Genomic DNA, 26,093 nt, shown 5'->3' on the forward strand with positions numbered 1-26,093 from the left:
TGTGTGTTCTCTCGGCAGGCCTGCCATGGGCAGTTTTTAGCTCTCGGCAACCGAATATGGGATGACAGGGGTCTACATCTGTACACTTCAGACCAATTTTATTATGTCTCAAGGCATCATCTCAACTGTGTTGACTGGGCCGGTAAGCGACCTTCGTGTGGACAGGACTGGCATCGACTCGAAAACCGGGCCAGCCTTCCTCCAGCAATCTTCCCATACATCGACCTCTCAGCCCTAATCCCAGCTTAATCAAAGCGGTATAATCTGTTGACATACAAGAACTGACCACACCCCAGCCCCGCTAGGATAACCATAGCTACCCTACTCCTTATCACCTAAATCATCAACTTTTTGCTCTCCGCCTTCTTCTCTCATCAACGACACCACTCGGCAGCTCAGCCCTGTTGAGATCTAAGCGGACGATACGAACTCTAATCCACTCATCTCTTCGAGGGTTCGCTTTCTCAACAGTGGTACCTCTCCAGACAAGTCCGTAGCATGCTTTATGATATCAAAATATAATCTTGGCGATAGTTGAGATGATCTCTATGCCTTGTCCAATGTCCCAGTGTATCTGCGGGCGGAGTACTACCGGTCATTAATCTTCCGGAATTCATGCAATGTGTATGCGAAACTTACTTTCGAATCCTTATTTAGATAAAGGTATTCCCAGTCATAGCTGTCAGTCTGTCCTCTCCTCTGCTGTTCTTAGCTTCGCAGGTGAGGAGGTTTGCGTCCATTGTTTTGGGATATTCTAATTGATGTGAACTGGATTAATTTGTTCTTTAGGGATATGGTACTCAGGTATGTGATCTGTATGCTTGATGCTGCTTAGGTGTGATAGAAGGGAAGGGTTATTGGGGTTGTATATATCGCTTAAATATAGTAGTGTATGTGTCGGAGGTGGTTGTTATTCGTGTGAGTGTGGGTGGAGTGTCCTCTTTGGCATATATATGTATATATTTCGTATTTATTAAAGGGGCCGAGGTGGTGTCTATGTCCGAAATGAAGATGCCCTGGGTTGTAGCGTAGTCAGGGTAAGTACGAGGACAGGGGCTGGGCTGTGCTGGGCTGTTGGTAGGAGAAGAAGGGGAGAAGAGAATGGAGGGATGGAGATGGTGTTTTATCCTAGATATAGTTGCAAGAGTGAAACACTATAGTGATGAATTCATCAACATGGTCACTGCACTATCTGATCATTCAATCCTTGGTCTTTTATGTTGTGGTCATAGGGCTGAGAAGGGATGAAGTGGTGGTGGAAGTGATGGGGATTTGATTCATCGATAGCCTGGATTCGGGAAATTCTAGGCCACTGAGTTGTATCGTATTATATGTAGGGCAAAGACTGGGACTTGACGACAATGAATGAATGCCCAAAAGAATTCCCCCGTGTATTAGAGTCCACTCCGTCAACAAATATATCTTCAGTTGTCTGGCCGTTGCAATTAGTTAGTATGCCTTGCCTGCCACTATATTCCCACCGTGATCGGTAGAGTGAGACTATCTATGACAGTACCTCCATCATCAATCTATACCCAACCCGAAATGTCTACACCACCACCAGTACATATCACCACAAATCTTCTGTTGCCTACACTTGCTCAGTTTTGGGTCTTATATATTGTCAATGGAATGTCATATCATAACAACAGGTGCTGTGGTCTAGTGGTATGACGTCACGTTGTGGCCGTGCCAGCCCCGGTTCGATTCCGGGCAGCGCCAATTACATATGTCTTTTTGCTTTTGGTTTTTTGTTTTTGTTGGTGGCCATGCTTGATAAGGTGCGGCTGTCCCGATAAGAGATTGTTAGATTTTGGGTGTGTCTATGCAGGTTACGTTGTAATTGCTTCTGAAGTGTGGAGTAGGGAGGTTTACAAGGTAGGATGTTGACAAGAGTAAAACAGGTTATTGTAGCACGAATACAAATGCCTATTCGTCTGTGGTTTATGATCTTGTGTCTCATCGTAGGCGGGAGATGTCGTGTAGGGAGATTTTAGCTTGGTGAGTTACTTACTGTAAAGGGTCGTTATGAATCTTATCAGTCTGTTGTACTCGTGCGTAGACCAAGAGGATGTGAGAGTCGTTTGTAGGAAAAGTACTCTGTTATTCGCATGATTGAGGTTGTATGTTTGATTGAAATTCACTTAAAAAGGGATCCTGGATACATCAACTAGATGGTGGCCTGAGTAATCCGGGGACTGGGGCACCGGAGGCGTGTTTTTACCAACACGACAGCCTTCTTGGAGGAGATGCTAATTCGATTGAAGATTAAATCCTGGAATATAGGAAAAACCATTAGTTCAAAAAGGAAATGAAGGAGATGACTCGTTTACATTAAAGATTAGGTGAGGTCGTGGATCGGATGCTGCCTATATCGATCTCATATTTGCCTATTTGATATCCGGAACATGCAATTATAGACTAGACGTTCTCCTGCAGAACATCACAATCCCTGGCATATTCGTATATATAAACTGCACCTTTACGATGATTGTTTACTGCACAACCCCCGACCAAGAATTCTGCTGCTTCGAATCCGACAGATATGGCACAAGAACACACCAACCTTTCCCTAGGTGACAACAGCGAACTGATCAACGCCTTCAGGTTAGGCCTCTCACTCACCGACAGCACAGGCCTGGGATGCGAAGACGTGTGGGAGATAGACCACGAGAATGCCAAGACCCAAATATCCGAGTATTTGCGTATGTATTGCCCATCGCAGTTCATAAACAGACGGAGTATAAAAGCTAATGACTGCAGAATACCTAACAGATAGTTTCTGTCTGGCGCTTGATTCCAAGGTCTTGGGAGAGGGTGAGCGGCTGATCCGAACTCGAATGGATATTATCTTCTTCGTGCTGCTGGCCACGGTGAAGATGAATATACAGAGCAGTGGAAGTCATGGTACTGGTACCTATGATGCCAGCGTAGCTCCCTGTTGGGTGAGTCCATATGATCTCACGATTGGACAGATAGATGGAGAAATGGATCATGTCACGAAAGAATCTCCTCAGACGACCACCCGCGTGGATTATCTTCTTCGGTATGGACCGGATATTGGGTTGCACACTAATCTGGTTGTGCTCAGAATGAGCACCAGCAAGCCTGACAGGGGCTGGGGAGTCCTGGCAGTTCTGGGTTAGTCGATCCATGCTTGCTAATATTGAAGTGAGTCGTTCGCTAACTCGAATCAGCGTCTATCCATCGTAGGCAGAAGAAAGCCGGGATCAAAGCGGATGTATATGGCATTTGTACTGATAGCCATAATTGGATTTTTCTCCATGTTGACAACACTGGCAAGGTCTGTCGTTATTGTCCTTTTCTATCGGATCTGAACTGATCTCATGCAGTACTCCAGATTGTATCTTGACTGGGCTGAAAGCCACCAGCAGATTACCAATCACCTCTGCCACATTGTTGGCCAGGCGGTGACCCTGGCTAAAGAGGTCGGAGGATTCGAAGAGCCTGTTTAGTGGTGATGCCCGGGGTTTCAGAAGCGGGATGCCAGCTCGGACTTGACATGATTCAGCTAGGTTCGTCGTCTCGTGACCACATATTGTATCGTCATAAAGTAGTAGCTTGCTTCTATTTGGCCTTTCGCAGATGTCATCAAATTGCATCATTCTTAATGGCTTCCTCACAACCAATGATTCCGTTACTATATGACGGAATTATATAGCAAGATCAGGCTCCGAGCCTAAACCAATCATGGTTTTAGTGTAGATCCTGCGGACTGAGGCATTAAGCGTCCTAAGAAGCTGGTCTAGAACAGACAAGTCGCCAATCCAAATGATCCTTAGTCCCCGTGATGCCTGCTGCGCAATTTAGTCTGCAGGTGGTCTGATATAGCGTACAATTACGCCAAGGGTCCCCGGTTTCCATTACTCATATACTTCGATTCTGAGCTTAGTAGGACGGGCCGAACTGCGGGTGGTACATTATGCTGTTCAGGTCTATCCGTCCATCATTTGATCGACACAGGCTTGTTATAGTATTTGCCAGGTCATGATTCGTGTATCTGGTTGCTGCATCTTGGCTGCCATAGGGCGTGCATTGCTCAGGATGAAAGCTCCTTGTTAGGCTTCATAAGTATTCCGAAGTACGACATAATGAATGACGATTCTCGGAGATATCATAGGTACGCAAGTAATGCGGTCGTAGATCGTTGGATTCTCATGACTACTCCACAGTACGCGCTCAAGTAGCAGCTGCTCGGGATCCCGCCGATGGGCACCTGCCACATTGGATAGTTCCGAGTTTTCATGGCAATGGGTCCCTGCCCCTGACCCCGTGCCGATGATGATGATATATGGACAGATATTTTGCGTGTTGGCCGCGGAAAACAGGGTCGGAGGCGCAACCGGCCCGTTTCTAGGCGAGCGACAACCTCAGGAGGTGGAGGAATCGAGATCCAGAGCGGGTATCCTGGCGGGAGGTCCAGAATTTTAAGCCTTATAGAGCTTGGTGAGGGTAGCAAATCCCTGGGTCCCGGTTACGGGCGGATAAATCTGGAGCGACCGGCAAGCAGGTCTCGAACCCGCCGCGGTTATTCTCGTTTGGTGCCGGCGGGCATGGCCAGCCTCCCGGAATCCAGGAATTCGCGATCTGATGTATATGAGTTCCGAGTTCGCCATCATGAATAGTCCTATTTGGTAGCAGAAATTGACGGGCCAGTTCGGTCGAGAGTTTGGAAGGCAAGCGATAACGGCCCCAACCTAAAATCGCAGGTGCGAAGAGAACCCGGCAGCTGCACGGCGGCTGCGGCCAATGAGAAGCGACGGCCACCTTGGTGGCTTGCCAACCATGTCAAAGGGCGTGAACGGTAGTTACTAGTACATAGTCTGGAGTCAGACTCACCTCCAGCGCGGATCATCCGACGGACGATGGGGGATTATTGGCCTCCTGCTTGCCGTAGTCCCGGGCACGTGGGAAGCAGACAGGCCGAGAGGGCTAGAAGTACGGAGTAGAAAGCCCAAGAAGTCAGAACAGGCTTGACCAGCAATCAGACAATTGCTATGCATGGAATCAGAAGATCCGTAACTCAATGGTGTGAGATCTTCAACTATATCACGCGAGGGACGGTGATGATTGTCTCGTCAAGAATGTGGGAACTAAAAGCGGAGTCTCATTGGCGGACGAGGGGAACTCCTAAAGAATTGAGCGACGCTCGTCGTCATTGCATTCCTCCTGACCGTAAAAAGGGAATGAATGGACCATCAATCTACTGTAGGGCGCGGGGCTTTGCGTCGGACTTGTCATCGAAGGGCGTCACGGCGCGCCCGCCAATCACGTCTTCGTGGTCGCCGCCGGCTGAGTTGGCCGCGGACTTAATTCCATGGACTGGTTCGCCAGATCCTATCAGACGCCCCCAATCCTTCGTATTAGTCCCTTTTCTGCATGTTTCTGGCCCAGTTTCCAGCACCCCTTGGATCGGATATCAAAGCAATCACCACGTGCGCTAGGTGGATTTTTCAGCATGACTCACGGAAGGGGTTCATGGCGCAAAAGCCAGAGACAGGCTTGCGCAATGTTGAGTTGGAAGGAAATATTAATACCAAGTACAAGCCGGGTTTTGAAGGGCATCAAAAAGTCTCGAACATCTGCTCCACCGCAGCTTTTCCATTACCCAACCGCAACTGCCATCACCCCATCCCGACATTCACTCCCTATCGGGTCCATTTATTTGATTTTATTCGATTTATTTTTGGGGACCTGATTTTCTTTTTCATAAAAAAAAAAGGGATTATAATAAAAAGCTATACGCCGTGTGCCGACCTCCATTGCTTCTGTTTATTGTTCACATACTATTTTTCCCCGTCCTCTTGCAACTCACATCTTGGGGTGGTTGGTGATCACAGCGCCAATCCCACACTTCTACCGGGTCCTGGCTATACTTCATCTGACCTCTGCAATGGCCACCCCGTCCATCCTCACGCGTGGCTCCAGCTCCCTGGCAGCACTCGCGGTCCGCGGCCGGCCCAAGGTCGACATTGTTCTTGCCAATCAGCAAGATGGCTTGGTCCCTTCGTATACAACCGGAGATACCATTGAGGGCACGGTCACCATCACGACGGATCATGACACTCGCTTTGACGAGCTCGAGATCACCTTCGAAGGTAAGCAACAGGGAACACGAGGGATGGACTGACCTAGTCGGATACTGACCTGGTCAGGAACCTCGAGAACCTCCGTGGAGCGCCAATCGATGCCCGGCCGGACTGGGGCCTACCATACCTTTCTTCGTCTTCGACAGCCCATCGATGACACGGCATATCCCACCCCCCGGGTTCTAGAAGCTGGTCGCAGTTATCAATTCCCGTTTACCTTTGTGGTTCCCGATCGCCTGTTGCCTCACATCTGTAACCACACCAAGACCAATCTGCATGTTGAACGCTCGCACACGCTGCTGCCACCCACGTTTGGTGATCCCATGATGGCCAACAACCGCAAATCGGTTCTCGACGACATGGTCCCCGAAATGTGCCGGATCTCTTATCTGGTTCGTGTGACCCTCCAGCGAAAGCCGGCGGCCCAGAACGCCTCCCCTATTACGCTTGTGTCCGTTGGGAAAAAAATACGGATCATTCCTGCAGTGGATGAGGAACCGCCCCTCAACGTTGCTGATGACGAGGCTCTCTACTGCATGCGCAAAGAAAAGGACGTGAAGCGTGGCTTGATGAGGGGTAAGCTGGGTCGATTGGTGGTGACTGCCGCCCAGCCCAAGTCGGTGCAGTTGAGTCCCCCCGGCGCTGAGGAACGCGATTCGGTGAGCACCGTGGCAACGGTCCAGCTGCGCTTCGATCCGGTGGGCGACGAGCAACCGCCTCGCCTGGGCACGGTGTGGAGTAAACTGCGCGTGTCGACCTTTTACAGCGCCGACCCCTGGGGCGACTATCCGTCCGCCTCGTGTATCAGGACCTGGGCACAGATGGGCCGCGGGGCGTACACCGAGGCTGTACCACTGTCCACCATGTGTGTCGCCTCGGCGCAATGGACCAAGCACACCGACACCGGGCTCGACCGCCGCGACTCCATGCACTCGACCTCGTCCACGGATTCTCTGCCCGGCCCCTCTGCCTCGTTCGCGGGCAATGCCTACTATACCGCGTCGGTCGTTGTGCCCATCACCCTTCCCAAGGACAAAGCATTTGTGCCGACCTTCTACTCGTGTTTGATCGCTCGCATCTACGCCCTTGAGCTCAGCATCTCCTACCACGCTGCCAACGCTCGAATCTTGACCCCGACCGCATCCCTGAAGGTTCCCATCCAGCTGACCTGCGAGTCGCGGCCTGGTGCAGGACCCAAGGGCACCGTGATCGAGATCACGCAGGACCAAGTCAATGCGGAATTTTTCAGTCCTCGCAGCATCGCGCCCCCATCGGTTCCCATCTCGCCGCCTGAATATACGGCCGTCCGCGTTTCAAACCTGCCTCCTGACCGTTCACGAATGCTACCACCGTCATCAGGGACCACCACGGGGGGTGTCAGAGTCTGAAGAGGGCTGCGATTGGGCTGCGGCAAAGCAACGCAAATTATCGGAGACAGAGTGGATACCATTATTGGCTTTCTATTGGCGTTTGGATTTCACAGGTTACAATATACCCAGGTCGTTTGAACAGTTACAAGTTGCGCGAAAAGTTTGTCTAGCATTCGGAGATACCCGATATTGCACATACGGATACAGTTTTAATATTGTCATAATAATGGATACAGGAGATTTTACATGAGCCGTTCGTAGACTGTAGTCTGAGCTGTATTGTGCCTGGCGGGTTAGCTACAAGGCTGACGAAGGCCGTTGCGGAGTTATGGTTAGTCAGGGATCCCCACTCAATCCGGGGATAATAAACTTCCGAGCAAAGGCGGGACCTGCAGTGGCTACCTGATTCGGCCCGGGCGAGGCTATTCCCACTTCATCGCCTGCGCCGAGCATTACACAAACTCAGCCCGCTTCGGATCATCCACCCAGCCTGGCGGATGCCTTGCAGCACATGATACATTCACGCTGGATCAAGCTTTCCACTTCGTCTAGAGTTACTCTGTCATCGAGTATGGTACACCACGATGTCTCGATGCTCGTATATGAACCCTCCAATCCCATCATTTACTCGTGAGTGTGTCAACACAATCGTAGCACATTAATAAACCTGGGGCCAATTCTGCGCCCTGAAACAAGTCACTGGCCGGAAATGGCAACCGTATCCAGGGTCAGTGGATACCAAAGCTGCACTCTCAGCATCATGGGGCCTTACTTGTGAATCGAATCCTCAGACAGAGTACGAGGACCGAGCTGTTTGGTGAGATGGTTGGTGACCACTTTGCCTTTACTCACCTGCTGAGGTTACATCCATGCAGGCCTGCTTTCACCGCTGCTGACTGAGGCAACGCCCGGTGCACGAGTATAAAACAGCTGCAGATGACCTCCTTTGTCTGCATTATGAAGCTGCTTTCTTCTCGATCTTTATCATTACTTGACTTGTTCTTCTTGAATATCATCTGTCACTCCTTATTGAGATATTCTTACACTCCTTCAACATGAAGCTCCCATTTCTTCTACTTTTGGCCCTGTTCTCACTGGTCCATGGCGCAATCGTCCATTCCCACCATCTCGGCCACGCAGGCACTCCTAACCACCGGCTCCACCGCGCCCTGACAGCACAGAGCAACAGTTCTGGGTACAAGTCTGTTGCTTACTACGTGAACTGGGTGAGTTCACACCAGTATATTTCCTATCTTCTCCCTTCGCTTATACTGATTTGTCAGGCAATCTACGGCAGAAACCACAACCCGCAAGACATTCCCGCCGAAAAACTGACCCACGTTCTCTATGCCTTTGCCAACGTCCGCTCCGATGGCGAAGTCTACCTCTCAGATACGTGGTCCGATATTGAGAAGCATTACCCTGGAGACTCGTGGAACGATGTGGGGACAAATGTGTACGGGTGCATCAAACAACTATACCTTCTGAAGCAGAGGAACCGGAAGTTGAAGGTGCTCTTGTCGATTGGTGGATGGACATACTCGAGCAATTTTGTTGCTCCGGCGAACTCGGAACAAGGGAGGAAGAAGTTTGCATTCTCTGCGGTGAAGTTGCTAGGAGATTTGGGGTTTGACGGACTGGATGTCGATTGGGAGGTTGGTCGGATACTTCGTGCTGGTGGATATGCTGTACTGTGCTGACGGTGACTAGTACCCTGCAAACGACGGTCAGGCTAGCGATATGGTTGCGCTTCTGAGCGAAATTCGAGCGGTTTGTTCTTCCTCCCAGAATCAACTTCACAAGTTGACCCAAGTAGGAGCTGGATAGATACAGTCGAGAGCGTGCCAACGGGAAGCACTTTCTACTAACTATAGCCTCTCCAGCAGGCAAGTCCATGCCGCCCACCATACCCACTATTTCTAATCACAATCTTTAGGCCCCGCAAGATACAGCACCCTTCACCTAGCCAGCATGGACGCTCTGCTCGACTTCTGGAACCTCATGGCGTATGATTACTCCGGCAGCTGGGACACAAAGGCCGGCCATCTCGCCAACCTCTACTCATCCTCGGACAACCCTGCCTCGACTCCTTTCAATACGGAGCAAGCTATCTCCGCCTACCTGGCCGCTGGCATCGCCCCGAACAAAATCGTCCTCGGCATGCCACTCTACGGACGTGGATTCCAGAACACCGACGGACCTGGGAAGCCGTTCAATGGCGTTGGGGACGGGAGCTGGGAGAGGGGAGTGTGGGATTACAAAGCTCTTCCTCAGCCAGGGGCGAGTGTTGTCGAGCTGAATAATGTCGGTGCGAGTTATTCCTATGATGCTACCAAAAAGACCATGATCAGTTATGATAGCCCTGGGATTGCCAAGTTGAAGGCAGAGTATATTAAGAAGAAGGGACTTGGGGGTGCGATGTGGTGGGAGACTTCTGGGGATAAGAAGGGGTCAGAGAGTTTGATTTCTACAGTGAGTCGCCCATCTCACTTTCACAGGTCATAAGCTTATATAGACAGGTTGTGGATGCCCTTGGGGGAACTAACGCGTTGGATACCACGGAGAATCAACTCGAATATCCTGGTTCGAAGTACGATAACCTGCGGAAGGGATTTCATTGACTAGAGGAGATTGATGACTACCGCTGTTGATTAGATCTGTGAGATGGAATACGTTCTTGTCAAGATGTCATGAAATGGATCAGAAGTCTGTTTCCGCATGAGAACATTGATAAGTGAACTTCAATGATACACCTATCAACCCCCCCCGTTTCAACTCGTGCAAGTTCCTCCCTCATGGCCCGCTATTATCCGCCATACTCGAGGCTCAGCTATTCCACCAATGTCTTAGCACCAAGCCATTACCCATTCAAACAAGCAATGGCCTACACCACAACTCCAACGAAGCAATCTCTTCTCTCCTAAAGATTCCCGTAGAAAAAACGTTATAGAAAGGCCATGTCTGGTTTATACGTCAATGGCTACGGGAGTAGATACTATCCACTGACACTAGTAGTGACTAAGTGTTCTCTGTTCTTGGTTACTTGAGTGTTTGGGCTGTTTGATTTAGCATTGCATAATCCCGTGCCCTGGAATTGGGAAGCGCTAGTCCCGGGCCGGCTAGGGTCCAGTTCTGGTTATGGTTCTGATAACCATGAATCATGTTTGATATATGGGTATGAACACACGTTGGACAACACGTCGCCGCCGTCTCCGTCACCGTCCCATCATAGACAATCCCACTCGCCGCGATCTGATACCCACTCGGACATAGGCCCGGAGAATAGTAACTGGAGATTTGCCAGCCCGAGGGGAGACATTCGGCGGTGTGTGCGGGACCCAGGTTCATCCAGGTTTTGGTGCTGCTGCTGACGAGCCATTCGTTGTGGAGGCATGTGCTGGGTGGGGTGAAGGTGGTTGTTAGGGGGAGGGGTGTTGCAGCGGTGGTCATGGTTGCAGCATTGACTGTGTGAGAGTGTGAGTGTGTGGTGAGGGAAAAGGGGCGTAAAACATCAGAGGTTGAGAATTGCAGCCAAGAATCTTGCACAGCCTTGCGCATTTAGTAGGATTCTAGGATGATTAGCGTGCATGGGGCGGGTTGGGACTGTTCGGTTGAAAATGAAGTGGAAGCTGTTTTCATGCTGATTGGTTGAGTGGGGGGATATACTGGGTCGTTTGGAGGCCCGAGCCTTACTGCTTACTGCAGTGACTCGGTTGACCCTGCCCCACCGGGGATTTAGTTCCGAGACAATCGCTGCTTTTTGGAGTGATATGGTCTCGTGATGGTACTTTCAGACATGATGGGCTATTGCTGAAGCTCATAATCATAGACAATACCATACAACCCAAGTGGAGTACCCCTGATTGGGCCCCTCACATGACTCTGAATGGGTTACTGGTACGATTCACTCTCAAAGCGCACTTTGAGTGTTTCATGACAATCAGCCACCGAAAGCGGCGGCGGCGCCCGTACATAAATGACACCACTACTTGGTTTTGCTCAATCCACCCGACTCCTTTCCAATGGTGCACAAAAATTACTTACCCTCCGATGCTCTCCGCGATAAGTAAATGACATGAAAATTCGCTCTATCAGTGCTTCAGGAAAACGGTAGCACCTGGGAACATCCAAGGATTCTTGAGCGAGAAAATCTAACAGTGGTGGGTTCAACTGATGTCCCCGTGGGACCTGATGGTTATGAGCCAGCAGCTGATAGACTTTACACAAAGGATCATAGATTTGCTTTATTACGCAACATCCGATTCGCATCAGAAAAGCATGGGAAGGGTGGAAAAAAAATGAAAGATTCTGTGTCAAGTCCCTCTCAGCGAGGCTATCCCAAGATTTTACCAGAAATCTCCAGAATAACCCCGAGGATATCAGCTTGCTCTCATCTTGGCATCTTTGATGCTCAGTGTGCTTCTGATGGGGCTGGTAAGACCTATCTCTCCATCCATGGATGAGTGGTTGACGGTTAATATTATATCCTCAAGATGTGACCGTCATCACAACTATGGTTCCAGGATACCAGGTGGGTCATGATTTGACAAATACTCATATCGATATCCTGGCCCTCATACATGGTACAGATACATTGTTGGTCACAATGCATACTACAACGTCCAGGGCTCACGAATACCCTCTCCATCTGAGTTCACAATCTTCACTCCCGGCCCTCCTGCGTCGTATGCAGAAATGCCGTGGCTGGGCCCTGGATATGACCGCTACATAGACTCATGTAATTCTCCCTTCTTCTGGAAGTGCGCATGTTAATAAGTGGGAGAACGTGCATGGTGAGTTGCAGGATGGCCGCATGTGGATTCCGTACGGCAAATACCCATGGCCACCATCTTATGAAGTCACCTGGAAAAGAATCGGAATCGAGATAACGCGTTTCTGCCACAGGAAGCCCCTCTATCAGCCAAGCCGAAAGAGAAGAGGAGCCAAGGTTGCTGGGAGCGCCCCGATCCGCCTGTCAGCACAGTGGGATGCTCCGGACAAGTATAAGCAGGCGGGACACCACATCCATCCCACATATCCCCTCCCTCACCACAGCCCCATACTCAAATCAACATGACCATTAATCAATTGCCTACTGAAAATTGGCGCACGATCGTCGCCCAGCGACGCAAGGATCTCGACTCCAAAATCCCTCAAGAATGGCGGCTCAAGGAGAACTTCCTCTCCTCGCTTGCCCGCCCCAACCATCTTCTGGCATCGAATGCAGTACGGAAGAGTGGAATCCTCACTGAAGCCGAGCTAGATCTTACTGAGAACTACGACGCTGCTCAACTGCTTCAGAAGCTTGCCACTGGCGAGCTGAGTTCGGTGGCCGTTACAACGGCGTTTTGCAAGCGGGCTGCCATTGCGCAGCAACTGGTGAGCCTGCAAAACGTCTGCGTATTAGTTCAGAAGACTAATATCTGATAGACATCCTGTCTGACGGAGCATTTCTTCGATTTTGCTCTAGAACGTGCCAAGTACCTCGACGAATATCTCAAGCGAGAGAAAAAGGTCGTCGGGCCGTTGCATGGACTTCCGATTAGCATGAAGGATAGCTATCATGTAAAAGGATACCATACTACCATCGGGTATGTGTCATTCCTCGAGCAGGGGCTCGCAACGTCGAACTCGGCCGTGGTCGATATGCTACTGGACCTGGGCGCGGTGTTGTATGTCAAGACGAACATCCCCCAGACGATGCTAGTAAGCCCCCTTCTCATCACCCTGGCACGACTAACGTTGATAGACCGCTGATTCCGATAACAACATCTACGGACGCACCCTCAACCCCCACAACACAACTCTCACAGCGGGCGGCTCGACTGGCGGCGAAGGCGCGCTTCTTGCCCTTCGTGGCTCCCTCATCGGCGTGGGCACCGATGTCGCAGGCTCAATTCGTATTCCTGCGCTCTGCTGTGGCATCTACGGCTTCAAGCCAACGACAGCCCGCATCCCATATGGCGGCCAAGTTCGTTTTCTTTATGAAGGGCCCCCATCCGTGGAACCCTGTGCAGGGCCGATGGCCGCTACCTTTGAGGACCTCGAGCTCTTCATGTCGACCATCCTCGACGCGGAGCCCTGGCGCTACGACGTGACGACTCTCGCCGCTCCAAGGTCCCGTCCATCCGTCGAGCCTCTCCTCACCATCGGCATCCTCGCCGCAGACGAGAAATACCCACTGCATCCTCCTGTCAAACGGGCCCTGCAATCCGCTATTGAAGCGTTAACCCGGAAAGGGCATCGGATTGTCTACCTCGACAATGACACCAACAAAGACCTCGACATTGCCTACGCGAACCGTCTGTTCTGGCAATATGGCACCTACTCACCCCGTCTAGACCATATCACGCCCAGCGGCGAACCGCTCGTGACCTCGGTCGCCAAAGGCCCCTCCCCTATGGTGACGGGGTCGTTTCCCATTTCCAAAGACCTCGGCATTTTCGAAACGATCCACGAATTACATCACAAGAGACAGCAATACCGCGATGCCTGGCGCAAGGTATGGGTTGAGACAGGCATCGATGTGATCCTTGCTCCAGGCGCGCAGAATACCGCCGTGTCGCATGATACCTACGCGTGGCCACCATACACGGTGGTGTGGAATCTCCTCGACGTACGCTCTTCCAACCCTTTCATTACTAGCACTAATTGTGTATATAGTATCCGGCCTGTATCATCCCGTATGGACAAGCGTCTAAAGAGCTTGATCCGGAACCGATGGCTATAAATGACGGCATGCAGCCTGGTTGTGAGTACCACCCTCAACAATGTAAGTCATCAAAGCAATACTAACAGAGGGATAGATGACCCTGATGCAGTTGATGGTGCCCCCTGTGCTTTACAGATCATCACTTCGCGATTTCAAGATGAGAAATGCCTTGCTGCTGCGCGAATCATTGACCGAGGTATCCGGGAGTAGGCCAGACATCCATGGTATCTATGAGAAATTACTACATCGATATCTCTAAGATAAAAGCTGTTGGATCATCAATAAATCACGAAAGATCAGTTCCAAAGGCAGACAAATTCTTTTCCCTTGGTCGAAGGACCATGTATATATTCTTATGAACACAAGATCGACTCTGGTCTACCGATTCCATTTACCCTTCATCTAGTCCACCATTCCACAACAGCCCCTCTACCTCCCTATTCAGCCATTCACATGATAGACTCATCCCTCAACCGGTTCCTAGCACCCATATCAGCAAATACGCCACAAACTCTCTCCAACCTCTAAAGCCACACAATGCAATCCAACCCCCCAATCCACCGCATCAATCCCACAACCAACCCCCACCCACGAGCACCCTCCAAACTTTCTCCATACCCCACCAATACCTTACACACCTCCACGTTCCATTTCCCCGCCACAGTAAGCACTTACGCCTTTTTTCGTCCCACCCCTACTGAAGTCCCAAATGAAGAATTCCATTAAGATAGCCCCACCCCACTAATCCAGCCACGCCTCCTCCACATTCTCATATCTTACCGCTGAATATTTGACTCTACTCAATCTCTAGCAAGAAGCGTACAATTTTTTCCTTAACCCCGTATACTACCAGACTTAATGCAGCACCTGAAAAGTTCCTATGCTGGTAGTTGCGAGTGAGTCATCATCCGTAATGACTGTTTATTATGAGTTGCGGGGCGAGCGGCGCACATCGGGATGTAAAATCCATTATTCTATCTGGGCGGGGCGCATGCGGAAGTCCTCCCTAAAGGCCAACTTTATCATACTAATCTGGATGGGATTGTAACGTGTATGACAGCGTGTGTAAGTAGACTGGGGTGTGATTTAGGTCTAGTGGGCTGGAGGTTGTCATATGGTGGATGTCTGTTTTGGGGTTCTGGTGTTTTGGGGGGGGGGGGTGGTCTTCAGGAGACATGAAAATAATATTTATGGTAACTGGCGAGAAGGTAAGACAGACTCACCACAAGCTAAACGCTAGAATCGAATCGCCAACCCCCTCCTCATCTGCTTTGGCTTGTGAGGCTTGGTGTACTGTGGATATCACACTGGCCTGTAGGCAGCCTTGCCGCAACCGGATAACCGGACGGCCGTGTCTAGCCTGCTCTGTGGGACTTGTCCCTATTTGAGCCCGGCTTTCGGTGATAAACAGGTCCAATTAGTCGTATAGAATCACTCTTAACCATTCCACAATTATCCAACAGAATATCAAACCACCCACCTCCCATTCCGAAACATCACCCCCGGATTCATCAACTCATCCTTCCTCCTCACGGCATCCCACTCCCCACCGACATGTTCCCCCGCCTCCTTCAACCACTCCTCCCACTTCTCCGTCGAAGGCACAAACTCCCCATTCTTCACCCACTCCACGCTCCCCGACAGATTAATCACCTGCCATAACGTCTCGGTATAACTCCCGCCCAGCCTGGACTCCACGAACTCAATCTCATACCGACTCATATCCCACAGATCGCGCGGCTCGACTAATAATGCTAAGAGCCAGTAGAGACTGTTCAGGATGATGTACGCGACGCCGATGGCGATCTGCATCTCGGAGCCACAGTTACTGAGGAGGATGATGGAGGCCATGAGGAGGACGGTGCTGGTGCCGAGGAGGCGATGGTGTTTCTTGCCTTTGTACATGTATTCGCAGTCTTCCAGGCCTTCGTAGAGTTCGCGGATCACGTTGTCGTCGCCGTAGACGAGGATGAAGGCCCCCGAGCGGGTGCGGATGATGATGTCCCCGCTGGGGACTTCGGCGGAGGTGGTCCGGACGGAGAGGCGTGGGTACCAGCGGGCGGAGAGGCTCGCGACGCTGGTGGAACAGGACATGGTGGCGAGGCCGACGAGGGCGGTGCCGTCGTGGATGCAGCCGGCCCAGATGAAGAGGCCGAGGGTGATGAGGATGGAGATGAGGGTGACGACGTTGAGCCAGCAGAGGGTGCGGAGTTTGATGGGGATGCGGTGTCGGGTTGATCGGTGCGGATGGGGGGTTTCGAGCTTGGAGGAGGGTATGTTCAAGTGCATTCCGGCCTCGGAATCACTCATCGCGTAGCGGATTTTGTAGACTCGGAATTCGTACTTTTCCATGTCTTCGACGTTGTGGATGAGGTTGGCGAAGAAGTTGAGTTCGTCGAGTTCGATGCCGGATTTGACTCCGATGATTTTCACGTCTTTGACGGAGGGGGGTCGGGTTGGGCGGTCCGTGTCGAGGAGGGATTCGGGGGCGGGCATTAAGCGGGGGAAAATGGCGAAGGGAGAGGCCGTGATGGCTTGCATGTGTTTTTGGATGGCCGAACTGCCGATCACGGCCAGCAGGGGGATGATGTCGAAGCGCCATTTGTTTTCGTCGCCTTCGAGGCCGACGGGGAACCAGCCCATCTTGCTTTTGGGGTAGTGGTAGTTGTTAGAGGTAGGGGAAGGAAGTGAGAGGTGATGTGAAGATAGGGATTGAATTACTTTTGAAGAAAAGACATAAGAGCGGTGTAGATAAGTCTAATCACTTTTAAAAAACGGATTCTTGGCTTAAGACATCAAATGTGTTGCCAAGCATGACTACTTGTTAGTGAGGTCCACTGACTATTGTGAGATCAGCCCTACTTTAGCTTCAAGGGATGGGATATCCGTCTCATGATTCTACCGGATCACCGGGCTTCCCACGTGAACAATTGAAGAACATTGTACCTTGAATTTCTGTATCCATTTCATGCAAGGAAGATGCTCCCGTACAAGTCAGGTAGCAGCATCGTGCGGGTGTCTGCAGGAGAATCGCAGCTAAGAAGCGACTAAGTTGCCGATCCTTCTCGAAGGCCCACTTCAGTGCCACTTTAGCGGGACATGCCACTCCCGTCCCCACTGTGGCTGATGGCGTTTCATTTACAGTGTCAGTGAGGTATCATGCCATGACGGTGTCAATGGTCGAGATGATTTTTGGACAATACGTGGCAGGCTTGTCGGACTCATTAGACCACGGGGACAGCTGTCATGGCTGTAAAGGTGGAGGATGGGTATTGATAATCCGGCCCACTGAGTGGGGTGCAGTGATGGATGGTACAGAGATCAACATGGTGAGGTCCACTTTCATCCCGTTCGTGGGGTCGACATGAGTCTGACTCGGTTTGTGGGATGCTTTTTATCGCTGAGATGCAAGTGTTGTTTTATCGAGCTCGAGCATTGCCCAAATTGAAGGTGTACGTATTAGGACTTGTAGCTCACCGACACAGAATGAAGTGTTGTCCGCTCCGCCTGATGTAATGTGGGGAAGAAACTGTTCGATTAGCAGTTTGATACTTTGAGAATATCGGGAATGGTTATAGAATGTATATATGGATGATATTAAAAGGAAGATCGTCAGTGCCTATATAGACCTGGAACACCCTCATCAACGTATTGTTCAGGACATCACTCGACTGGAGGTCAATAAGAAGAGAAAGATCAAAGTATAGAGTCAAGAAGGGATGAAACAAGAGGGGCCAATAAATCAGTAGAAGAGAATGGCGGTAATCATCAACCGGGCTTCCCTGAAGCCCATACAAAATCTGATATGTGCGCAGGTTACTCTCCAGACGAGATAAATCCAGCACTCACCGTTGAGGACTCAATTCTTGAGGCCAGGAAATTCCTCCCCAGAATTGCCATGTTAAAGCCAACGCGACCCACACTGCGCTTTGCGGATTTAATCCGCCCCTTTATACCCCAAGCACAGATTGCGGAGTACCCCATTTCCAGGCCGATGCCACCTTTACAGTGTCCGGATGTTTAATTGGGGAGAAGCTGGAAGAAAGGCGAGCTATGAGCTGTCGGTATCTCAGTCAAATGGCTCGCTGACCACTGTGTAACATCATGCATAGTACCACAGAGACAAATATGCTGACGTGGCTGCACGCTCGAACGATCGTGGGTATTCTGTAAAAATCGCGACTGTACCAACCATCCTGATAACTCCATGCAAATCCTGTTCATCACATAGAAGCATATCACTGTACTCGGAACTACGTGTCATTCATCGCCGATAACTCAGCCGGATACCCACTCTCCGGCCTTTTATACTTCCCCGGTCCCGGCACCGCATGGTATGCATCCGCCGGCAACTCGGCCGTAAACTCCCGACCATAATCCTGCCGATACTGCGGCGGCGAGAACGCATAAGGCGGCTGCGACGACATCGACCCCGACCGCGAATGTTCACTCGGCGATACAGGCATCTGATACGACAACCGTCGCGCCCGTTCATCCGGCGACATCATAATAGAGGTACTTGTTCGATCCGCGGGATTGAAGGTCCTCAGGACCCCATCCTCCATAATGCCCTGCAAGACACCAGCATCCAGGAGTTCCGCTTTCTTGATAAACCGATCCACCAACACCTTCGATGCCGCCCGCAGCTGACTCTTAACGAAGGAGATCAGCGTCAGATTGCATTCGATTTCGACATCCTCGCGCAGATACAATCCCTTGTTTTCCTCCGATGAGTACGGATCCGGTGGCTCATTGGGCTGATTCCCCACAATGCGGTAGGTGTTGCGCAGGTCCACGCCCATTGGGGCGTAGGTGTGGGTTTGCAGACCCCACGGCTCATCGTGGAAGCAGCCCTTGAAGCTGATCGTGCGGGGCACATAGCGGACGCGCTCGGTAATTTCGTACCAGGTGGAATAGTATTCGTCGGCGGGAGCATTGCGCGGTGCTTTGACGGGATGATGGGAAAGGACGAGCGGATTGAGGGAGATGATCTCGCCATGGCTGTGGAGGATGTCGATGGCGAGTTGACGGGGAACCTTGGAGGGGATGAAGATGGTGTTGGTGTAGGTTTCTTTCTTTCGCAACATCTTGATGGACCCCGCTTTGGGGCTGGAATGGACAGGGGGGGCTGACGACGTGAGCAGAATGAGGGGGAGGAGGGAGAAAGAACAAAAGGTGGCATGTCAGCCGACCTCGTATTCTCATCTCACAGCCCCGAGTTTATAGATCGGGTTAGTCAGCATGACGACAATCCATTCGCCTGAGGAGATGCTTCTCTACGCAGTACCCAGAAGATATCTGTTGGGATGGTTTCTGCAGTATCGTCCGGATGTCTATATCACTGCCCAATGGAATCCCTAGATGGCAACAGATTGTGTGCTGGAATGTAGAAGGAAGATCCCGACAAATCCACTGAAAGAGGGGTACCTTATCCCCAGCCAGGTTGATCTGGGTGCTATTTCCGAGATACCCACCCATGTATATTCTAGCCAGGGTGGTGGCAGAGACGGTCCACATGGTGGTGACTTGATGAATGAAGAAAGGAGGATTGTAGTGATACATAATGCAACAGGTGGACTCTTCTTCTTATATGAAGAGTCTGTTACACAGTGGATATCTTACTAGGTATGCTAGGCGCTGCTAGCATTATCTGATTCCAGCCTAGCGCTATCCATACCAACAAGGCAATCAAGTTCAAATATACTCCAACAGGCAGAATAGATCCATTGCTGCCTGCCGTAGCCTAGCGGTCGACCTACAAAGCTCTAGTATTCAGGCACCGGCTTCAATGATACCTAGACTAGGTTGTAACCTGCAGTCACGCATAGCTCAAGAATTGCGAAGCGTTTTGATAAACATCGCCTGTCACAACAGATCTCTAAAGGATCTAGTCAAGACTTGTAGAGCTCTGAAAGGACGTTATCAAATGTTTCCGAGAAACTCCGTCAAGCGTTCTTCGAGGATTTAGATCTACCCTGTATGAGAGAGCGCTAGATGGACTGAGGATGCGGTGTGGATGGGGTCTTGATTTATGCTTCATTTTGGTTTCTCTATTTTGCCAAGTATGAATATGATGCTCATGATATCGAATAATAGGAGTGATGAGGAAGAGGTATATCCAAGAGATTATTGGTCGGGGCTGTTTAGTAAAAGCTGCACTCCAAGTATCGAAAAATTTGTTCAATGGGATTGTATGTACATATATGCCAAAAATATTTACCACTCCAATCGATCATCACACATCAACCGAACATCGAATCGTTCCTGTCCGGTCCAGACCTTACTGCCCGAATTACAACTCGCAACGATGGTTCGCAGGTCACTGATCATACCGCCGGGACCGCTGGCGAATACCGTCGTTGGTCCCTGGACTGTCTCCTCTAGGAATTGGGAGACTAAGTTCCCGAGATCTGGATGCTTGCTGAGCCTTTCAGCGTCGTCGTTTAGTTTCTTGACAGGGGCATCCTGGCCGCATGGACAGGGTTGTGGGGTAGTTGGAGAAGACGATGCTGAGATTTGTGCACTCTTTTCGTCCATTGGAGCGGGATCTCTCGTAGCGAAGATGCGGATCTTCAGGTTGAGACTATTTTGGAATCTTTGTAATAGGTCTAGTTCGTCTTTGATCCATGCGGTGTCTTGGGTGTGGCGGATCATCCAGATGAGTTCGGTGGTTCGGGTTGGAGGGGGATTTTGTTGTTGTTGTTGTTGATGATGCTGCTGCAGACATTCGAGTAATACTGGGAGGACGTAGGTGATTCCGGTGCCGCCGGCGATGCACAGGATATTGGTGTTAGGAGTTAGGTGTTCGGTGGTGGCTTCGCCGTATGCACCGGTCAAGATGACTGGGGTGTTTGTAACACCGTTAGCTGCAAGACTGGCGAGCTTTTTCGTCTCCCCGCCTTTTGCTCGAAGGATGTACGAATGTCTCACTTTGCCTTTGGTGGCGGTTGGCGCGTTGAGAGGTGTGAATGGGTGTGATTGCCAGATGCTGCTTTGGGGGAAGCACAGATAGTAATGTTGACCCACGGCCCATGGATCTTGAATGTGGTCGATGTCGAGGCGAAGTACGTCGCCGTTATTGGGGTCGGGGAATTGGGTGATTGTTGCCTCGGCGGGTCTGCACCCCATCGTGCCGGCTTGGTCTGGTTGATAGTGCAACAGTGCAGTACGACAAAGACGAGCGGCGCGATCCAGGAACCAGAAGATTAGGGATGGGAGGAGAAAACATTTCAGTTGTTCCCAGTGACCCCAGCAAGCGCCAATGAAGACCATCGCAAGGATGTAGTGCAGTTTGCGAAAGGTCTCGTAGCCGGTGAGTTTGATACCCCATGGGGTACTCAGTGCGAATAAGAAGAGCAAAAGTATCATGGCGACAATACCCCAGACGATGTATGTCTGCTTGATGAACGCAATCCCGACAGACGGTTGCGGTTGATAGAGCCGCAGCTCAACGACACACCAACCAATGGTGTGAAGGGAGGACTGAACGAAGATGATATAGCCGAGCCAGCGGTGCAGGAAATTGAAGCTCTGGTACGGTAGGCCTGTGATCAGGGAGAGAAATGACTCTCGGCTGCTGAGCAGGACCGACAATGGCATTAGGGCGAATGCCAGAACACCCACTCGATCCGCCCATGGGCCTAGGCTTGTGCGAGTATTATACACTCCAGTCATGCCAGAGACGGGCGTGACCCAAGTGTTGTATACAATGCCGACGAAGCTGAATATAAGAAGATACCCTGCTAGGACGACGAGAATGAGGACTTGTAGTCGGGTGGTACGGCCAAAGATCCATCGCATGGCATCGGGAAGGAGGTAGCGTCTGCTGAACGCTGCTAACGAGCGACGGCCCCTTTCCATGCTGGACATTTTAATTGTCGAGTCTATCGTGGTTGCTCCTGAGCCCCGGAACTGATTCAAGCAAGCCCAGATCAAGAGGATGCCGCCAATCGTGGCCCAAAGGATCCCCGTGTATAGCATTCCTCGATCATGCGCCGCATAGTCGACATCGAGATAGGCACAAGAACCTGCATCGCTTGTGCAGGGCAGAGCACGGTCTGCATATCCCCAGTGAGGTTCTAATGTCGTTGCAGCACTGTAATTCTGGATATGGCGGGCGGCCAGTGGAAAGTCGCCCATGCTGTATCTGGCAGACAATATCACTCGAATGCAGATTCCGAGTTGCTCACACAGCCGAGCAACCTTCTGTCATTCTCAGGGGTGAACAAAACCGTGTGTCAAAAGCTCGATGGCTTGGAAAAAAGTCGGAAAACAGTGCCATTCTGCAAACGACATTGGAAACCCATCATATTCATAGCCCATGAGCAGCATCTGTCAAATCACGCGCGGGGAAATTTCCGATCTTGGCACACGATCTGAGCAGATTTGAGCAGATTTCCATCGCTTGCACCATCTCAACCGAGTGTCCGGTCCACTAAAACGAGCTCCGAAGTGGGGTGGTTGCGTGTCTTCGTGGGTGACTTATAAGTCGGCAGCTGGCGCTGGTCTCGACTACCCCATGTGGAGGAGGCAAGCAGATATCCTATACCATATACCACGTTATCTCCCCTGGACATTGCAATCACCGCAATCATCACCATGGACATGGACATGAACTCCAGCTCCAGCACGTCGTGCAAAATCTCAGTACGTGCCAAGCCCCCACGCGTCTTGGCTGAAACCTCCTCCCTCCTCGCTCACAGATTCCCACTCAGATGCTATTCAACTGGTACACCACCGACGCATGCTTCCTCTCCTCCGGCTGGCAAATCACCAACAACGGCATGTTCGCCGCCACCTGCATCGGAGTCATTCTCCTGGTGATCCTCGTGGAATTCACCCGTCGGATGGGCAAAGAGTACGATGCGTTCTTGGCGCGGCAATTCCAGCGCCAAGCCGCCGCCGCCGCGGTTCCATCCAGTGCGAAAGTCACGTTTCGCGTGTCGCCGGTGCAGCAGCTAGTGCGGGCGGTGATTCATGCGATCACGTTTGGGGGCGCGTATATTGTGATGCTCCTGGCGATGTATTTTAATGTGTATGTGATTATTTGTATTTTTGTGGGGGCGGGGCTGGGCAAGTTTTTGTGTGATTGGATGGTGGTGACGGTTGAGATGGGGGATGGTACTATTGGGAGGGAGGAAAAGGGGGTCGAGGAGACGACGGTGTGTTGTGGGTGATAGGACTCTTTATTCTTAGGGATATTTTCTTTTATATTGTTGAATATTTATGATTTTCTTATTTTGAGGTGTCGGACAGTGCATTACTTCATGATTGATGCTCGACTTGGTAGGTGGTTTCTTGATCATCGACTCTAGCTCATGGGTAGGTTATGATCGAATCAAGTGATGTGTACTTCTACTTACCTACTCCTATTTTACTATTTCCAGTCTCAATACACCGCTTAGGAAGGTCTACTAATCCGGCCGTGGCTCAGTAACGAGCCCTCAGTATTCTATTGCGGTTGGTAGAGGTACACCTGCTTTGAGCTATCTTCATGTGGAGAGAATAGGATTCATTTTCAAATATCAGGTGGTGTCGAGATGAATCCCCCAAAGCCGATCCACCAACCACCGGACAGGAAACCGAGCTGGTGAGATGCTCTCTGGCAAATACTGATACCAGTCGTCTTCTTTCACCACACTCATCGTGCGGGTGAGTGCCGTACATTCATAATACGCCGGATAGAAACCACTGAACTCCCAATCGATAATCCCAGAGATCGTGTAGCCACGATTGAGATCCGTACCTCGCTGCACCATGATATTGTCCGGCCTAACATCACCATGGGTGAAGACCAATTCGTGTTCCGAGGTCAAACTGTCCTGTCCGAGGAGCGAACGTAGGAACTTGATGTATGTCGTACTTCCATAATTGCGGGCGGAAAACTGCAAGTCGCTGAATTCAGTGGCAGTCGTGATTCCCTTGAACAAGGAACATTCCGCGACTCGGAGTTCCCTAGCCCCGTCGCCCGTGACCCCTCCCAACGCGCTGCCATCCGGTGCTCGGAGACTCCTCAGGCGGCGGAAGATATGATCCAGCTGGCTTTGGATGAATAGCTTCTCCTCGTGGGTCATCGTCGGCCATGCTTGAGTCAGGGTCATTTCGGGCATATATGACATGAACACGGCCCGGAATGGCTCGAAGGCAATCACACCATGGGGCTTTGGGACAGGGATATCAGGCAGGTGGTCAGCAAGATATTGCAGGCTTGTATACTCAGTATACTCCTTGTTTCCCATGATCACTTTCACGACAATCTCGTCGGTGCATTTGACCACAACTCCTCGACTGGGCTCCTCCCAAACCAGGGGTGAATTCCAGAGGAGATGTGTCAATGATTGAAGGAGAGTCTCGGAATTTCCGGTACTGTCTTCCGGAGGGGTGAGCAAAGCAGCCACTTGGTCAGATAAAGGAAAGACGACAGTAGCCGAGTGTGCCAGGTCCAGGCGAGTACGGAACTCAGGGAATCGAACTTTTGGTGTCTCGTGTGGCACAATTTTCGGACCTGTCGCCATGGTAATCCTGCGAGCATAGTTCTTCGGAAAGATCGACAGTAGGTCGACTTCTGGTTTATGCTTGAGATGGTTATGAAGCTGGTTCAGCGTCTTGAGATTGATTTGAGCGGCGTAGGATAGCTGCTTATATTGGGTGAGCTGATGTGCATGGAGATATGAGGAGGGAAAAAGGGACATCAAATCCGTCGCGGGATCTTTCTCTAGTGCAGTTTGGAATTCTTGCATCAGGTCTTTGTTCCATTGCACTGCCTCTGGGCTTGCGAGGGAAAGAGCTGGTGGGTGAAGCATTGCGATCGAGGATAAGAGTCAAGCAGTATTTGACGGAAGGATGGGAAGGAGGTAAAGGAGAGTTCTTTGAGGGTGTCTCGACGTGTTATTCAATGCGTCTGTTGCGCGTGCCGATACGGCTGTACGGGAAAAGACGTGTAATTGACCACTCGGCGGGGTTCTCGTGGGACGTCAGCCTCCTGGAACTCCCGGGAGGATATCAAGTATCCGCCGATTTCCATGGATGTCACCCTCTCGTTCCAGGAGAAGATCTGCGCTGGAGCAGGGATAAGGAGCTGGAAGATTGGAATAGCGGTCGGACTGGAGCAGGAGGTCGGGTGTCTCAACAAAGCAAGTGCGTTTTTAATGGAGAATTTGCTGAGATGAAAAGGTATGATGATGGCTGCAATAAGCCTTTCCTGTATGAGGCTGGGGAATGAGATGTTGTGAGGTTTTAATACCACCTTTGTGGAACGTCATACCAAATTCATTCCCTGGAGTGACCAGTTTTGATAACAAGGGAGTGAAGAGACACTGGCATAGTAAACACTCATTCACATCTCACCCAAGATGGTGTTGGATAGCTTATCTGGTCAGTAATAAAAAGAATTGACATCAGTCTCCAGCAGGATTGAAGAGAAGGAGGGATGTATGGATGACTGCTTAGTCTCCTGTCTCTCTTTCCCTCCCTCAAATTCACACTCCTCTTAACAATCAAAGGATAGTTCTTCTGTTCTATCCTTGAGGAAAGGTCCCAGAATAGTGATATAACATCCGTCACACATAATCCAGCTAATATCTCATCTGAGGGCAACCAGGCAGCGGACCAACTGGCCAATTCTGGGGCTCTACTTGCTCCGACCCCTGTCACGATCCGCTAAGTGCGCTTTTAAAGCGAATTGTACCTGGCCCATACTTAGACTCATTGGTTTCTATAGACGTTAGAGACTTGCTATAAGTCACAGGTATCTTCATAAGGATGAGATTCTGCTTTATATTCTTGCCACTCACCGAGATTTATGTTTAATGATATCTAAACCTGGCCCTTATTTCTTTGCTCTGGTTCTTTTGTTATATTTCTCTGTTTTTTTTTTTTTTTTTTTTTTTTTTTTTTTTTTTT

At 50.6% G+C, this 26,093-nt stretch overlaps 10 protein-coding genes and 1 non-coding gene across 11 annotated transcripts; 6 read left to right on the plus strand and 5 right to left on the minus strand.

Annotated features, from left to right (window-relative positions):
• The first annotated feature begins 1,651 nt into the window (after positions 1-1,651).
• BO80DRAFT_t78 lies at positions 1,652-1,722 on the plus strand. The gene has a single exon. It is a non-coding gene; the product is annotated as a tRNA-His (tRNA).
• Positions 1,723-2,452: 730 nt separating this feature from the next.
• Positions 2,453-3,476, plus strand: BO80DRAFT_462535 (uncharacterized protein; the record flags this gene model as incomplete). The annotated part of the gene is made up of 4 exons (XM_025722520.1): positions 2,453-2,705; positions 2,764-3,141; positions 3,198-3,304; positions 3,354-3,476. Exons 1-4 carry the CDS (start codon positions 2,546-2,548, stop codon positions 3,474-3,476), a joined length of 768 nt encoding a protein of 255 aa, XP_025578184.1. The 5' UTR covers positions 2,453-2,545.
• A 1,971-nt stretch (positions 3,477-5,447) lies between these two features.
• BO80DRAFT_376094 (arrestin (or S-antigen), N-terminal domain protein) lies at positions 5,448-7,721 on the plus strand. Its single transcript, XM_025716647.1, has 2 exons — positions 5,448-6,119; positions 6,177-7,721. Exons 1-2 carry the CDS (start codon positions 5,915-5,917, stop codon positions 7,496-7,498), a joined length of 1,527 nt encoding a protein of 508 aa, XP_025578185.1. The 5' UTR covers positions 5,448-5,914; the 3' UTR covers positions 7,499-7,721.
• Positions 7,722-8,535: 814 nt separating this feature from the next.
• BO80DRAFT_487612 (glycoside hydrolase family 18 protein) lies at positions 8,536-10,101 on the plus strand (the record flags this gene model as incomplete). Its single annotated transcript, XM_025723554.1, has 6 exons — positions 8,536-8,706; positions 8,764-9,135; positions 9,191-9,250; positions 9,297-9,370; positions 9,427-9,952; positions 10,000-10,101. The coding sequence occupies 6 exons, from the start codon at positions 8,536-8,538 to the stop codon at positions 10,099-10,101; spliced, it is 1,305 nt and encodes a 434-aa protein (XP_025578186.1).
• Positions 10,102-10,519: 418 nt separating this feature from the next.
• Positions 10,520-10,930, minus strand: BO80DRAFT_442435 (uncharacterized protein; the record flags this gene model as incomplete). The annotated part of the gene is made up of 1 exon (XM_025721264.1): positions 10,520-10,930. The coding sequence occupies one exon, from the start codon at positions 10,928-10,930 to the stop codon at positions 10,520-10,522; it is 411 nt and encodes a 136-aa protein (XP_025578187.1).
• Positions 10,931-12,553: 1,623 nt separating this feature from the next.
• Positions 12,554-14,402, plus strand: BO80DRAFT_500156 (general amidase GmdB; the record flags this gene model as incomplete). The annotated part of the gene is made up of 5 exons (XM_025724219.1): positions 12,554-12,859; positions 12,911-13,186; positions 13,230-14,096; positions 14,144-14,231; positions 14,287-14,402. The coding sequence occupies 5 exons, from the start codon at positions 12,554-12,556 to the stop codon at positions 14,400-14,402; spliced, it is 1,653 nt and encodes a 550-aa protein (XP_025578188.1).
• Positions 14,403-15,607: 1,205 nt separating this feature from the next.
• BO80DRAFT_487620 (uncharacterized protein) lies at positions 15,608-16,835 on the minus strand (the record flags this gene model as incomplete). Its single annotated transcript, XM_025723555.1, has 1 exon — positions 15,608-16,835. One exon carries the CDS (start codon positions 16,833-16,835, stop codon positions 15,660-15,662), a length of 1,176 nt encoding a protein of 391 aa, XP_025578189.1. The 3' UTR covers positions 15,608-15,659.
• A 1,495-nt stretch (positions 16,836-18,330) lies between these two features.
• BO80DRAFT_273181 (uncharacterized protein) lies at positions 18,331-19,375 on the minus strand. Its single transcript, XM_025714849.1, has one exon. The coding sequence runs from the start codon at positions 19,277-19,279 to the stop codon at positions 18,446-18,448; it is 834 nt and encodes a 277-aa protein (XP_025578190.1). The 5' UTR covers positions 19,280-19,375; the 3' UTR covers positions 18,331-18,445.
• Positions 19,376-20,350: 975 nt separating this feature from the next.
• BO80DRAFT_273198 (ferric reductase family protein) lies at positions 20,351-22,618 on the minus strand. Its single transcript, XM_025714850.1, has one exon. The coding sequence runs from the start codon at positions 22,329-22,331 to the stop codon at positions 20,409-20,411; it is 1,923 nt and encodes a 640-aa protein (XP_025578191.1). The 5' UTR covers positions 22,332-22,618; the 3' UTR covers positions 20,351-20,408.
• Positions 22,619-22,760: 142 nt separating this feature from the next.
• Positions 22,761-23,408, plus strand: BO80DRAFT_422785 (high-affinity Cu transporter CTR3). Its single transcript, XM_025718894.1, has one exon. It carries the CDS (start codon positions 22,907-22,909, stop codon positions 23,366-23,368), a length of 462 nt encoding a protein of 153 aa, XP_025578192.1. The 5' UTR covers positions 22,761-22,906; the 3' UTR covers positions 23,369-23,408.
• Positions 23,409-23,716: 308 nt separating this feature from the next.
• On the minus strand, positions 23,717-24,994 carry BO80DRAFT_442440 (kinase-like protein; the record flags this gene model as incomplete). Its single annotated transcript, XM_025721265.1, has 1 exon — positions 23,717-24,994. One exon carries the CDS (start codon positions 24,992-24,994, stop codon positions 23,717-23,719), a length of 1,278 nt encoding a protein of 425 aa, XP_025578193.1.
• Positions 24,995-26,093: the final 1,099 nt, after the last annotated feature.

Source organism: Aspergillus ibericus (assembly GCF_003184845.1).
Source record: "Aspergillus ibericus CBS 121593 unplaced genomic scaffold BO80scaffold_8, whole genome shotgun sequence".
In the NCBI taxonomy this organism is placed as follows: Eukaryota; Fungi; Ascomycota; class Eurotiomycetes; order Eurotiales; family Aspergillaceae; genus Aspergillus; species Aspergillus ibericus.

Excerpts from the sequence above, each read along its gene's own strand:
- BO80DRAFT_376094 (XM_025716647.1), top strand. The coding sequence starts at position 5,915 with ATGGCCACCCCGTCCATCCTCACGCGTGGCTCCAGCTCCCTGGCAGCA. Across the intron at positions 6,120-6,176 it reads GCTCGAGATCACCTTCGAAG|GAACCTCGAGAACCTCCGTG; the intron begins GTAAGCAACAGG and ends TGACCTGGTCAG.
- BO80DRAFT_273181 (XM_025714849.1), bottom strand. The coding sequence starts at position 19,279 with ATGTTGCGAAAGAAAGAAACCTACACCAACACCATCTTCATCCCCTCC.
- BO80DRAFT_273198 (XM_025714850.1), bottom strand. The coding sequence starts at position 22,331 with ATGGGCGACTTTCCACTGGCCGCCCGCCATATCCAGAATTACAGTGCT.
- BO80DRAFT_422785 (XM_025718894.1), top strand. The coding sequence starts at position 22,907 with ATGCTATTCAACTGGTACACCACCGACGCATGCTTCCTCTCCTCCGGC.